This window comes from Neolamprologus brichardi, chromosome 1 (genome assembly GCF_056152115.1).
Source record: "Neolamprologus brichardi isolate AB-2024 chromosome 1, ASM5615211v1, whole genome shotgun sequence".
Lineage (NCBI taxonomy): Eukaryota > Metazoa > Chordata > Actinopteri > Cichliformes > Cichlidae > Neolamprologus > Neolamprologus brichardi.
Window position 1 is genome coordinate 22,146,963 of NC_142104.1, and position 14,058 is coordinate 22,161,020.

General features: G+C 40.9%; 1 protein-coding gene across 1 annotated transcript in view; it reads right to left on the bottom strand.

Annotated features, from left to right (window-relative positions):
• The window catches only part of lgr4 (leucine-rich repeat containing G protein-coupled receptor 4), a 36,446-nt gene extending 22,644 nt beyond the window's left edge, over window positions 1-13,802 (bottom strand). Inside the window, exons 1-2 of the mRNA XM_006780256.2 lie at window positions 12,961-13,802; window positions 1,150-1,221 (exon numbers count right to left, since the gene is read on the bottom strand). Coding sequence (XP_006780319.1) covers window positions 1,150-1,221; window positions 12,961-13,142 — 254 coding nt within the window. The 5' untranslated portion in view covers window positions 13,143-13,802. The remainder of the gene's footprint in view (window positions 1-1,149; window positions 1,222-12,960) is intronic.
• Between the last annotated feature and the right edge of the window lie 256 nt (window positions 13,803-14,058).

Here is a 14,058-nt window from a genome sequence, read left to right on the forward strand (position 1 = left end):
CCTGTTCTGTAAAGGGATGGCCTGCACTTTTTTCTTTTTTTTCCCCTTCTCCTCCTGATCTCTTTCTCCCCCTGTTTTTTTACCCTCAGGGCCCATGTGTTGGTTCACTGACACTGCTGAAGCCCTAAAGCGAAACAGTTGTCCACCAGAATTCACTGAATACTGAAAACTGATACTGCTGATTTGCTCTGAGAAAGAAATGTAAAAAAAACAAAAAACAAAACAAAACAAAACCAAGGGGGGGGGGGGGGGGGGGGGGGGGGTTTAAACAAACACAAAAAATGAGCTAAGGGTTTTTATCAATAAACCCCTGGAAATGCCTTCTCCGGAAACAGACAGCTCAACGGCGGTCAGACAGTTTTGATGATCTAAGACGAGACAGAAGTGGCAGTGAGACTGGGTGGGTTTTTTTGGCCTTGTTTCCATAGAAACCATTGTTTTGCCCTCTTCCTTCCTGCCTTGCATTCCTACACACAATGCGATGAAAAGTAAATTGCCCCTTCCACAAAGCAGGTTTGAGTGGTACACTCGATGAAGATTCTGCCAGCTGAAAGATGCACAAGGGGCTTGAAAAAAAAAACACAACAAAAAAAATACACAACCGCATCGAGTCAAGTGGAGCTGGAACTGCCCGAGTACGTTCACTCGCTGGTCATTTTTCTCGGGGCTGCGTGTTACCTGATACCAGGTAGACAGATTTTTATCTCTGGCACTCAGCAGTGCTGAGCCAGACAGCAAAGTATTTAAAGAGCAAAGAAATAACACCCACGAAGATTAGCTGGAACTCCACTCCAACAAAGCCCCAGAGCACAGATGTGCTGTTGCCACCCTGATAATCCCTTAAAAGCAAAAATCCACACAGGATGTCACATGATCGTTGCCTCAATGCATGTTGTCTTACCTCACCTTTTTAATTGAGCATTACTGCACCTTTTATTATTGCCCTTGCTCAATTCGTGAATGGTGAGTGATTCGTAACCTCAGTTAATGCTACGTTTATCTCCCTCAGCTAAGAGGAAGGGCACGCTCTGTGCACTTTACAGTGCAAGCTAAAATACCCAGGTGCGTATCATAAAGACCAGCCCTCATGTCAACACTGTACAGAATAAATACATCATTTACAGGGGGTGAGGGGGGGCATGTACTCACAGTTCTTCAAGATAGGGGAAGTTTTTGAATACGTATGCTGGAAGCTCAGTGATGTTGTTCATGCTCAGGTCACTGTGGAAACAGGAAAAAAATTTGTTTGAGTTCACCGATACACTTGCAAAGATCACTTTTCATTCACTCGAGACTCTTGTTTTTTTTTTAAGTTGCTTTCTTGGCTTGATTTTGCACTCATTTTCCAAGTGTTCACTTTTATGTTGATTATAATAGTTATCCCATCATTTTCAACAGCTGTCAAGTATTCATTTAACCCTAGATTTAAATAGTAAAATACTCAAAATAAACTTTTGCTTAGTTGCAAAATAACCTCCACGTGAAATCATCTGTCTATGAAGCCTGATTTTATCACATAAACTAAACATGCAGACAAGAGATATTACCGTGATGGAAGATTTTGATTGCCATTGCAGCCTATTTACACAAACAATATGGTCGTTAGATCATTCGTCCCCAACGGCAGCTTTCTATCTTTGACTGTGCCTGCATGACTCTTCAACGTCAACCAAAAAAAACCCTTGAAAAAGCCCTTCTCTTTAGCCCCAGGGATCTTCATTTTTCAAATCAACAAGTAAAGATAGGCATGTAGCAGCATGAAAAATATGCACAGAGGACTTGATTTGCTTCCCCACCAAACCTAAAGTGAGTGTGTGTGTGTGTGTGTGCGTGTGTGTGTGTGTGTGTGTGCAAGCCTGTGTTTACATATTAATAATAATAATAATAATAATAATAACTTTAAAAGTAAGACTCTATTGTGTTTAGAACTGGCGGTACAATGTTTTCAGCTGGTGATGAAAAGTAAGCGTCTCCAAGAAAAAAAGAGCGGAAAAAGACGTCTTGGGGTTTACTGCGGATATCACGTCTGGATGCCTACTCCTAATATGTAAAGAGACATCAATCCACAACAGAGACGGATAAAACATCCGGTATTTGCAAATGAAGCAACCCCCTGCACCCCGCTCTCTCTCCCCTCTCACTCCCTGAGTGGCCATCTTGAATTTCACTGCCAGATCTCTCTTGGACCTTGTGTGTGGGCCCCTGAATCTTACAAGGATCATATTGCTCTTCCTCTGCAGACCCAGATACACAAACACACACACACAGACACCGATACATAGCCAGGCAGACACACAAACACACACAAAAGCCTTAAAAGGCAGGCCCTGACAGAACCCTCATCATCCCTGCAACCTACAGCATGTCCCATCTCCATTTACCTGGTTATCCAGTTACCATATAGACTATATAGACACAAACACACTTGTATCAACAGTCCTTATGGTTTTGTTCCTACACTGACAACATCTCAAGTGGTGTTCCCCAACCACGGCTGCAGTGGTCAGATGGATACATCCTTAACCACATTTTTTAACCTTTTGACTAAATCATCCACGCAGACTGTTGAGTGGCCTAAACCACATGCCGTTCTGGGGAGTACAGGAGGCTTGAATGACTCTATCACACTTCCTCCCCTCCCACTGTGTCTGGCTGCTTTACTCATCAAGGTCCTGGCCTGTCCCTGCTAAGATAGATTGAAGAGGATACTAAAACTGCAGCTGTGATAAATGGTGACAAGCCTAAACGCTTCTACAAACAGGTATCTGCAAATTTCTATCCCGTGTGCCGTTTGGCTTCATTTTAGCAGCAAGGAAAGAGATAATCTGAGAAAGGTATGAGATGTGCTAAGAGAAGAGGAAAATATGGAGAGCTAAGGTGAAGCAGGGATATATATTCTTAAAGTCAAAACATAGGATCTTAAAAAAATGCAATCTAAATCTGTCAGATAGGTTGGGTCAAGGCAAGCAAGCACTTGCCATGACACAAAAATACTACATATAAAACTGTGCTGAAAGGGTTGGCACCCACACAGACATTGTTTAAAATATTTAAAACATCTCTGAAACTTCTTACATTCTCAAGTAATTATAAAAAAAAAAACTACAACAACATAGCTATTTGTGACCTAGAACCAATTTCAGGCAATTTTTGGCATCTTTTTAAAATCATCAGATTAAGAAATTAAACAAAGCACAGGTCTGCAACCTGCAGCCTGTGGGTTCAAACTGAGTACAGGTATAAAAATTGCTAAATTACCACAAACAAAGTCTTAACAGCAAGCTTACATGTCAGTACTTACACCTGATAACTACTGGGTGTAACTGTTGCTCAGCCCCTTTAACCACATGATTCATCTCTCTTGGGAAACAGTGTGACAAAATTTCAGAGAGAACAAGAGGACTTATAAGAAGAAGGAAATAAAAAAGCACTTGCGCTGATTCTCCAGAGAGCTAGCTGTCTGACCAAACCTAAACAGGAACCGGGAAAGGGCTTTAATTAGGGTCTGAGGCCAAGATGCCAAGAACTACTGTAAAATAACTCGAGAGGTCATCGGTTCCTGAGGGACACTTCACCGGAAGAGAAAACAATCGCTGCAGCGCTTCACAAATCAAGCTTGCATGACAGGGCCAAAACACAAAAAAGGGGTTGTGTGAGGCACTTTTTATATGCTCCCAGGTCTTGGATTTTTCCAGATCTTGTGTTGTAAGAGCAAAAAAGTAAAACATACAGACTACTGGAGCACACTGTGCCACCTTTTTCCTCAATCTGTAGATTGATGGCTGATCTATTGCATTCTCCGTGTGTGACACTTTCCACCAGTTAGATAAAGAAATGTACAATAAGCAGAAAATGGTAGAAACCTTAATAGAAATATTTGATTTTTTTAAAATAGTCATTCACTGGGTAAATATTAAATTCAGATCTTTGTTTTTTCAAAATGGAAATATACTCTGCTTCAGTGCCTGATACCCTCATGACATACTCACAGCAAAAGCTAAGCAATGCTTTCATGCCACACAATTACATAAAGAAGACATTAACTGCCCCAAAAACTGATTCAAATACACATGAGTATGGAAAAATTTCAACTGTGCTGCTAAAGGCTTGTCAGCTGGGATTGATCCCCATAGACTCGGCATTCTCGTGATGCCTCTAACAATCACAAATTTGAGTTATTGTTTTTGTTTGTGTGACAAACAAATTGCAGGACTTCTTGGTAAGTTCTTAAAGTCACCCAACAGCCACTGGCTTTCATGAGCGACTATTTGTGGGCCTCAAAAAACACAAAACTATCCAATAAAGAAGCAGAAATATAGCAACAGCCAGCAGCCCTCCAACCACAAGCACACCTTACTCTGAGTCTACTTTGTTCAGTGAGGGGCTGAAAGAAGAGAGCAGCTTGCATGTGAGCAGTTGTCTGGCTAAAGGCCTCTGAAACCCTCCACTCCACTGAGCTGGACTAAGAATTAACTGATAATTACAACTAGAGCAGGGCGATATAACCAAAAATATTTATCACGATATACATTTGAAAATTAGCGATAACGATATAAGTGACGATATAATTGACACTAGACAAAATACTTTACAACTCCACAACTTTATTATTGCAAAAAAAAACATCAATGTATTTACACTTAAACAAGCAGCTGTTTTTATCTGCATTAAAGTGATATAAAAATTTAACAGTGCAAATGCAAATTCCTCACTGACAGTTTAACCAAAAGGCATTTCCAGTGGAAATTGGCCGACATATCCTCAGCATAACCATGTTTAATATCCACAAAACTTAAAAAGAGGTTATACACACACAATATACACATGGTAATATTATGTTGAAGCACAATACATATCACTCCGCGAGGCTCCTGCCTACGATAGCCATAATGCTCCGACAATCCATCAAGTGGTGCGACTTTGTAGCTTGGCAAAGTCGTACTAAAACATTTGACAGGTTTTTGAGCGCCGTGTACATAAAATCGTTTCGAAGTCAGTAAACACAACCTGAATTCATACATAAGGCACACGGGATTATAAGGGGCACTGTCGATTTTCAGAAAAATCAAGGGATTGATTTTAAGTGAGCCGTATTTTCCAAAAAACACGATAATAACGACGGCACGCTAGCATGCTCTACCAAAAATAGTGCTTTGTTGTGTATCTGACGGACGAAAGCTAAACCAGTTCCACACCACTGAAGTTGCAGCATTTTTACAAACCAATTCTGGTTCATCCGTTTCATTCAGCGATCCGCTTTCGCCCTTTTTATTCTCCGTCGCTGCCATGCTTTTTCCGCCATGTGCATCTGAAAACAAAGGCACTGCGGATGCGCGTTTTACCCATATTCTATCGCGATATTTCATTTTCTTATCATTGCCCAACATTATACCGGTATTACCGTGAACGGTATGTTATGGCCCAGCCCTAATTACAACTATCTTAAGAATGCTGTCAACTGCCATTTATAAGAAAATTATTAGGACAAACCTTAATTCATGGAAAATGCTTGCTATATAACATACACTGAAAAACACATAATAGCACTTATTAATAATACACTTATTAATAATATTAATACACTATTATTAAGTTAAGCAGGTGGTTATGTCGGCTTCATTTAAGCTAAATTGTGACAAAGCATAATCAGAAGACCTGTTGCTATAGCTACAGTTCAAAATCCTTGCACACCAATAGTGGTTCAACTGTTGACCTGAACAACATTTTATTTGCTCTGGTTTTTAGGTGAATATACACCCACCAGCCACTTCATTAAACACACATGTTCAACTAGCTCTTTGACACAAATATCTAATCAACCAATCACATGGCAGCAACTCAATGCAATTACGCATGCAGATGTGGTCAAGGCCCCGACTATATTCTGGTGGCTGCTTCCAGAAGGATAATGTGCCGTGTCACAAAGCTCAGATCATCTCAAACTGGTTTGTTGAACATGGCAATGAGAACTCAAACACCCTCCACGGTCACCAGATCTCAACCCACTCCCGTAGGGATGTCAAACTCAGATTAAATTCTGGGCCACAATCTATACACTTTGATCTTATGTGGGCTGCAGAAGTAAAACTACAGTTTCTCTCACTTTGAATAAGTTTTACTATACATTTAATCAATGAACTATACACTCAATCTTAATGTAAGAAGAGAAGAACATTTTCAACATTATTTCACAGAATATATATGTGGTAAAGAAATGCTGCTGTGGTAAAAAGAAATCTGTCAGCATTACCTAAGCCAGGGGTGTCAAACTCAAATACACAGTGGGCCAAAATTCAAAACTGGAACAAGGTCGCAGGCTAACATTAATATTTATTGGAAAAAAATCTTCCTCCAGATTTAAGAATGAATCTCTTCTTATGGACTCAAACAAGTTTTGCTGAAAAACTGAATATGGAACAAGCAAAGCTTAATACTAAACAATATATATATTAGCTGTATAATACCAGTAGGCCAGCTCTAATAATAATAATTTGGTATGGCTTCGCGGGCCAAATGTAATTAGGCTGCAGGCCAAATTTGGCCCGCGGGCCAGAGTTTGACACCTATGACCTAAGCCATATGTGTCAAACTCAAGGCCCGCAGGCCAGATCATTTTATATAGATTTATTATTACTGTTATGCATGGCCCGGCGATATGAGGTGCTAATAACACACAAACAACAGATCCCATAATGCAGCGCTGCAGCCTCCTTTTCGAACGCTAGGCTACCCAGGAACATTCCCGCGTCAATCAAGTCAAACTTCTGTTATTGCGAAGCTAGCCCCTCACAACGGCGAAGAGAAAAGTTGATTCTGAAAGCAGAGCCTTTCAGCACCGGTGGGAGGTTGAATATATGTTTACAGACATTGCTGGTAAACCCGTGTGTCTTATTAGTGGAGCTAATGTGGCTGTAATTAAGGAATTTAATTTAAGACGGCACTACGAGACAAAACACCAAGATAAGCTGAAAAACCTAAATGCAGAGCAGAAACTACAGAAAGTAGAAGAGCTAAAGAAGAATCTAACATTTCAGCAGACGTTTTTCACCAGAGCAAAATCACAAAGTGAAGCTGTTGTGAAAGCAAGTTTTATTGTAGCAGAGGAGAAAGCCAAATCAGCCCGGTACCACTCTGAAGTGCTGCATGATGAAGATGTGCGACGTCTTGTGTCCAGTCAAAACGCAGATTTTGGCAAATGTCAGCCTGAGGAGAAATACGATTGCTGATCGGGTTTGTGAGATGGCCACTGATTTAAGAACACAGTTGTGTGAAAAAAGCAAAAACTTTCTTGCATACTCTCTTGCTGTGGATGAAAGTACAGACATGATGGGCATTGCACAGCTGGCCATCTTTATCCGTGAAGTGGAAATATTGGACATTAAATTGATTCACGGGACAATGACAGGAAAAGACATTTTTTTTTAAAGTATGTCAAAGTGTAACCGACATGAAACTACCCTGGGACAAACTTGTTGGACTTAAAAAGTGGACTAGTCGGCGGGATGTGAGTAAATATGCAGGAGGAGAACTGTACCGGTAAGTTAACAGCATATCACTGCATCACACACCAGGAAACATTGTGTGGTAAAGTCCTAAAAATGGAGCATGTAATGATCACTGTAACGCAGACCGTTCATTTTATCTGAGCTAAAGGTTTAAATCACTGTCAATTTCAGTCTTTTATGTGGGAAATAGATTCAGAGTTTGCCGACTTTCCTCATCATACAGAGGTCCGCTGGCTGAGTTGGGGAAAAGTTCTCAATCAAGTTTTTGAGTTCAGCAAGGAAATCTGTCAGTTCATGGACATGGCATGTATGATGCGGTGAAGGCATTTCAAGTGAAGCTATCACAAATGCACCAGTACAACTTGCCTCACTTTCCCTATTGCCAAGTAATGTTGAACCAAGTCAGCGCAACAGTGTTCCCAAATGCGCACTTTGCTGATAAACTGAGTGCACTGAGTTCGCACGGTGCTTTGGTGACTTTGAAGCACAAAAAGAGAATTTCGAGCTGCTTCGCAACCCATTTATGTGGAAACTGCACCTGTGCAGATTCAGATGGAGCTGCAGTGTAATGGTACACTCAAGGCAAAGTACAACACTGAATGGCCCGCCCAGTTTATTAGTTCCATTCCTGAAGCAATGCCCCAGCTCCGTCTACATGCGGCTCGAACCTTGTGTATGCTTTCATTTATTTTTTTTCGGGGGGTTTTGGCAGCATGTTCATATTTCTAACTTGCATAATTTTGACAGGATATATTTTTATGAAGAGCAAAATATTTAAAGTTAAAGTTTATTTTTTTAAGTTTATTTATTCTGGAATAATATTCCTGTCTGTTTTTATTCATATTTATGTTTAAAAAACATTGTTTTAGTGTGTTCAATAAATGTTTATCTTGTTTGGCCCGCAACCTAAAGTGTGCAATGAGTTTTGGCTGTAAGAAGTAAATGTGTAAAATTACAGAAATTAAAAGGTAAAGGGAGAGTCGTGCTCTATCCTAGCAAAGTTAGAACGAATAAAGTGTCAGACAGTCCTTAATGGGCTACAGAAAAAATAAAATACAGCTTTTAGAACAATAAATTAAATGTAACTAATGTACTACTGACCTACCAATTTCTGGAAGAAGAACTGAAAATGTGCACAAAAGCCCATCCTGTTATAAAGATATGCGATGGCATTTATGAGGGTATTACTCTGAGCTATGGCGCAGGTTGCACAGCAACACTGCAGTTAAACTGTTATATTGTAAACTATTGCACAGGGCAGTAACTGATTGTCAAGTTTTGCAAATGCTGTTGGAGTGATAAAAAAAAAAAAAACAACGAACCACAATTTCAGGTAAAAAATTTTTAATTGTAGTTAGAATCTCAGATTAACAGTTAAATGTGGCCATGAATCATTCATGTTTTCTTAAACATTTGGTCATTTAATGTTAAAAATATTAAAATAAATGAGCCCAATTAAAGGCAACTGCAACTATTATGGGGAAAAACAAATAGAGAGTCAAAACAGCTCCACTGAACGTTTGGTTTTTTGTTTTGTTTTTTACTTTAATCTGGTAAATTAATTACTTTTTGAGAATTTTAAATGACTGGTCTCTACTTCACTGGTTGAATTATTTTACAAGAAAACTAAGTATCACCCTTCACAAATGACTCCATTACATCAGTGATGTGGAGCCTCGTAATTCACTCATAACATATAATTAAGGTTGTTAAACAGTTCAAGATACTGAACACAAAACATACAATTAGATTAATTCTAGAGAACACTTCACAATAATTTAGCACGACAGCAAATAGACAACCTGATGATAAGCATTTCATGTGTATGTGTGAGACAAACTAGTGGCTCTGGTATATTAATGGCCAACAAAGCATGGTGGATGACTCGTTTTAGTATTGAAGTACTTAATCCACCAACTAGTTGGTGGGTAAGCTACCAGGCTAACAGCTGTAGTTCAAGTCCATCCACAGGACAAGAGATCTACTGGAGAGGCAGCTGAATCCAATCATTTAACATCCACCATATTACCTAAGTGCCACCCCTAAACTGATTTCCCAGACTGTCATTTGCATATCACCTGCCACAGATTAGATTAATTTTCAAGGATGTGGTCTCACATCCTTTTGAGTTACCCTAAAACCTCTTCCAGTTATCTCTCTTTGACATTCTAGAAGACCAGACACTTAAGTAAAAAATCTGAAACCCTGAGTTTCTTGTAGAGTTTTGAAGAGAATTTCTGAAAAATCTCTGAACGTTTGAAGCTTTGCAGGTGGAGGACGGAAATAGGTATACCAATAAAGCTCAGTGTAAAGAACTCAGAGAAGATGTTGATATTCTTCCCTCCACAGCTCATCCTGTTTGGAAGCAGGAACTACTTACTGGCTCCTTTCACCTCTGCTGACCAAGAACAAAAGTATCATTCAGTTAAAAATGGATTGAGGGCACCAGTGGTGAAGTCGGCAAGCTCTACCAGCAGAGTACAAGACCCATGACGCCACCCCTCCATTCCCCTCCCAAGTCTCAGGCACCCTCACGCTATGAAAGGACCTAACATTACTGAGATATCAGCTCTAACAATGCCTCTATGCTTGCTTAAAATACACACGTTTGTGCAGACACTGTAGCAAAAGAGAAACTTATGTGGACACTCTGTGACAGGTACACTACAAGAGTGTTTGCCTTGTCACTGGCTGAGGGGCCTCTTCTTCCATCTGTTTTTCTGTGACAGGCCTGGTTCCATTATAGAAGCCAAAACTCAAGCCCCTGTGGGCTGAAGGTAAGAGTCCACGCCAACAATGTCATATGATTTATTGTAAAAATGCGTTGTCTCCCATTACTACGTTTATTTTTTCCTTCATGACAACGATACACTATTCCACAACATTGAGATCATTTCCTTACCTTTGGGCGCTGAATCTGCTGCTGTGAGCGAGCACACTTGTGTTTGTTTCTTCACACACCTTCTTTCCTGATGCTGGAACCCACCAGCCTGGATATAAAAGGTTCTACTTTTGGAGTGTTTCTGATTCTAAACACATGATAAACAAATGGCCCTTACTGTAGTGACAAAACGCTCATATGAGACATTTCCTTTACACTTCAGCGGGCCATTGTGGGTGCATTAGCCCCGAGAAAAGGAGGCCTTGCAGCTGCAATATGTCTCACTAATCCATCATGATCCCTAACCCCCCCTTGCTCCACATACAAAAGACGGAGGGAGTAAGAGAGGACAACTAAAGTTCAAGACACCAGGAAGGGAAAAAAAGAGAGGGGGACAAGCAACCTTTCACATACTTTAAGTCTCAAATGAATACATTAAGCGGTTTAAAATGTGTCACAGAGCATTTAGATTGCTATGAGTAGGACAAACTATGAGAACCAAAGACACCACAAGCTCGCAAACAACACAGTGTTTTCCTTTTTGGCATAAAACTAGCCAACAGAGTAGCATGGAGAGCAGCAGTGTTTTTCTGTGAAAACACTGCACCATATTGTAATTCAGATGTCATAATATAGTGGTGAACCTTTTATTTTGTTTTTACCCAGAGGAGCAAGTATGCCGAGAGGTTCAGCTGTAAGCCTCATGCGCCATGCAACCATTTCCCCTCTGTTTAGTTCACCTCACACCTTCAACAATGGAAATTTCAAGTGGTACACTGTCCTGGTGCAGCAGGGCTTTGGCCGCCATTCTTAGAAGGCAGCAAAGCAGCACAAAGGTTTCAACAAACAAGCCTCTACACTTTTCTGAAAATCGCATGCACTTTTGCACATTTAACAAGCCCAAACTCAAAATGGCTGTTCGCATGTGTGAAGCTCGAGTGTGTTTTTCACGCGGGAACTGGCAGAGTCAGTGACTAAAGAGTTACTTTAGTTTGTGATTACCCAGAAGTTGTGACACAAACTCTTTCTTAGTGGGCCAGTCATCAACTGTATCTGCACTGCTCCATAAAAGACCAAACCTACCTGGTCTCTATTTGCTCAACTGTTGTAAAAATGAGTGCAGCAGTTAAACATAGCCAGACTTGCTGTGAGAATGTGATAAAGGAACAGGCTTGACTCCTTATTTTATTGTTTCAATCTTACAGTAGAGGGAACAAGACACTGCTGGCTACCATCCATGCATTACTCACCCAAATCTAGCCCTATTTGTGATCACAGCACTTTGGTGCATTACTCGGTGATTCAGTCATTTTACCCACAAAAACCTTTAGAGAAACAGTTGGATAAGTTGTGGCTTTACCTGGAGGATTTATTTTAAATATATTTGTCATACTTGTGTGTACACGTCAGGAGCTAAACCAATTGTTTAAATATAATATTTCCACATAGACTGTCCATGCAGTCTGCACAGATTACAAAAGACAGAGAGTAAGACGGAGGTTACCCATGGTTCAGGTAAAGCATAAATCAAGAGAAACTAACTGTATTTGGCCCCTAAAAGGACAGTGGTTTTGTAGCGCTTTTCTACTCAATTTGAACACTCTAAGTGCTTTCTTACAACAAGCCTCATTCACCCATTCATACAAACACTTTTAACCCAACATTCACCCCTGACTGATGCATCGGGGTAACTCTGGATTCAGTATTTTGTGGGATCCAGGGATCGAACCACAAAACCTTCCAATTTACCTCCTGAGCCACAGCCACCCCCCTGGAGAACATTTCATTGATCATGGCAAAAGTCAGACATCACCGAGTTCAAATGCACTTTAAAAAGACTTCCTAAAGCTGGGCAGTATTTAACCATAACAATCGCAAATAGGTAAATATGTGTATTTCATTTCTTTGCAGTGTGTTTTCCTTTTTCCTTTATGTTGTCATGCACCATAGATGACAGTTTTGCATTAGATCAAGTATTGCAGAATCAATGTATCGTGAGAAGCTTCATAGTAGCATCATACATCTTTCACTTCTCAGTGTCTACTGCTTTCACTCTATGATTAATAGCAGATATTTTCTCATAAGGAACCACTTTTAGTGGCAAACCAAGCAAAAAGTTTCAACCTGTGCTTAAAAATGACTTTATTCACCTTTTCTGAAAACAGCTTATGCAGATCCATCTATCAGCTGATTCCCTGTTTTAAATAATAACTGATAATCTAGTTAGTTATTAGCTGCAATCATTACACATGTCATTACAACATTAATGGAGGCTGTGCTGCTAAACTGATGCTATAATAGTGATAAACCCTGAAGATTTAGCTGTGTATAGTTTGTTTCTGAACTACGCCAAGCTTTTGAGTGTTGTGATGCATTAGATAACAGGTCAGCCTTTGTAAGTCTGAAATCCTAACATCCACGGCAGGACATTCCCTCCATCTGCACTAAGTTTACCCTGTGATGTTCAATGGCCATCACTCACTTACGTCGTAAACACAGTTCAGTAAACGATGAGGCAGTTTTTAAGTGTGCAAATAGCTTGTGTTTCATCATAGATGCTTGGTTGTCACTTACAGGTAGTAGGTGAAAGTACTGAGCCCGGTTGGGACGGCGGTCAGCCCTCTCCCGGAGCAGTCTGCACCCCCATCTTCATCGCAGCTGCATGAGAGCGAACAAACGGCCGTCGACTGCCCTTGACCGGTGGCACCGGGGCGAAGCAAACACCACAAACAGACCCAAAACAGATCCACACGCATTTTCTCCTCTTCGGTTCAGGTGGCAGCGACGGGAGACGGGGGGGAGAAGTGGGGCCTTTGTTTGCGGTTTAATCTACTCCGGACGTCGTCTTCTTCTCATGTGGTTTGGTAGGTTGTGAACCATGAAGAGGTGAAGCCTAACCGACGCTTTTCAAAACAAAACCCCAGCGGTTCAAACACTTCATACATTCACAACCCCGACCACACAAAACAAAAAGCAAAAAAATGTACCCACAAAAGCGTTTAGCTAGCTCAAAACACAAACACTGCCTTCGAAGACGGCCAGTTTACCTTGGTGGGAAACATTTCTCAACCCGTGTGTCGTATTAGTCCGTGAAAATAAAAGTAGCTCTGCTGGCGACAGGAGCGGTAGCGTACCTTGCGTTTTTTTTGCGTTTTCGCTGTCCCATTAAATAACCCCCCTCTGTAAAAGAAAAGAAGAAGAAAAACACTAGCAGTGCTTGTTAGTGCGTCGCTGAAAGGCTGGTCCGGGGGGCAGTCAGGTCTTCAGCTAAACATAGCGGACGTTTGCGTCCCGGTTTGTTTCCTTGCGGGAGATCACCGTCAGTTTTCAGCCATTCCTCACGTTCCTCTCCTCTGCTCCTGACATCAACAGCATGCTTGTAGCTCGGCAGGCACCCTACCGGACAACCTGCAGCACTGGGCCCGGCCTGTGTAACACTGAAACCTGCACCACCGCATCAGGCAGCCAACCACTGCACACTCCCCCACTACACACACACACACACACAAAGGTCAGGTAAAAGTGCTCACATATGCATGGAGGACCAGCACGGCTGCAAATTTTCTTGCATGATTGTGCTGCTGTGCATAGCCAGCTGCTTCTTCAGCCTTTCAATTGCATATAAGCATGAAAACTTCTCAAGAGTAAAGTCCACAATATTTGCAAAATATT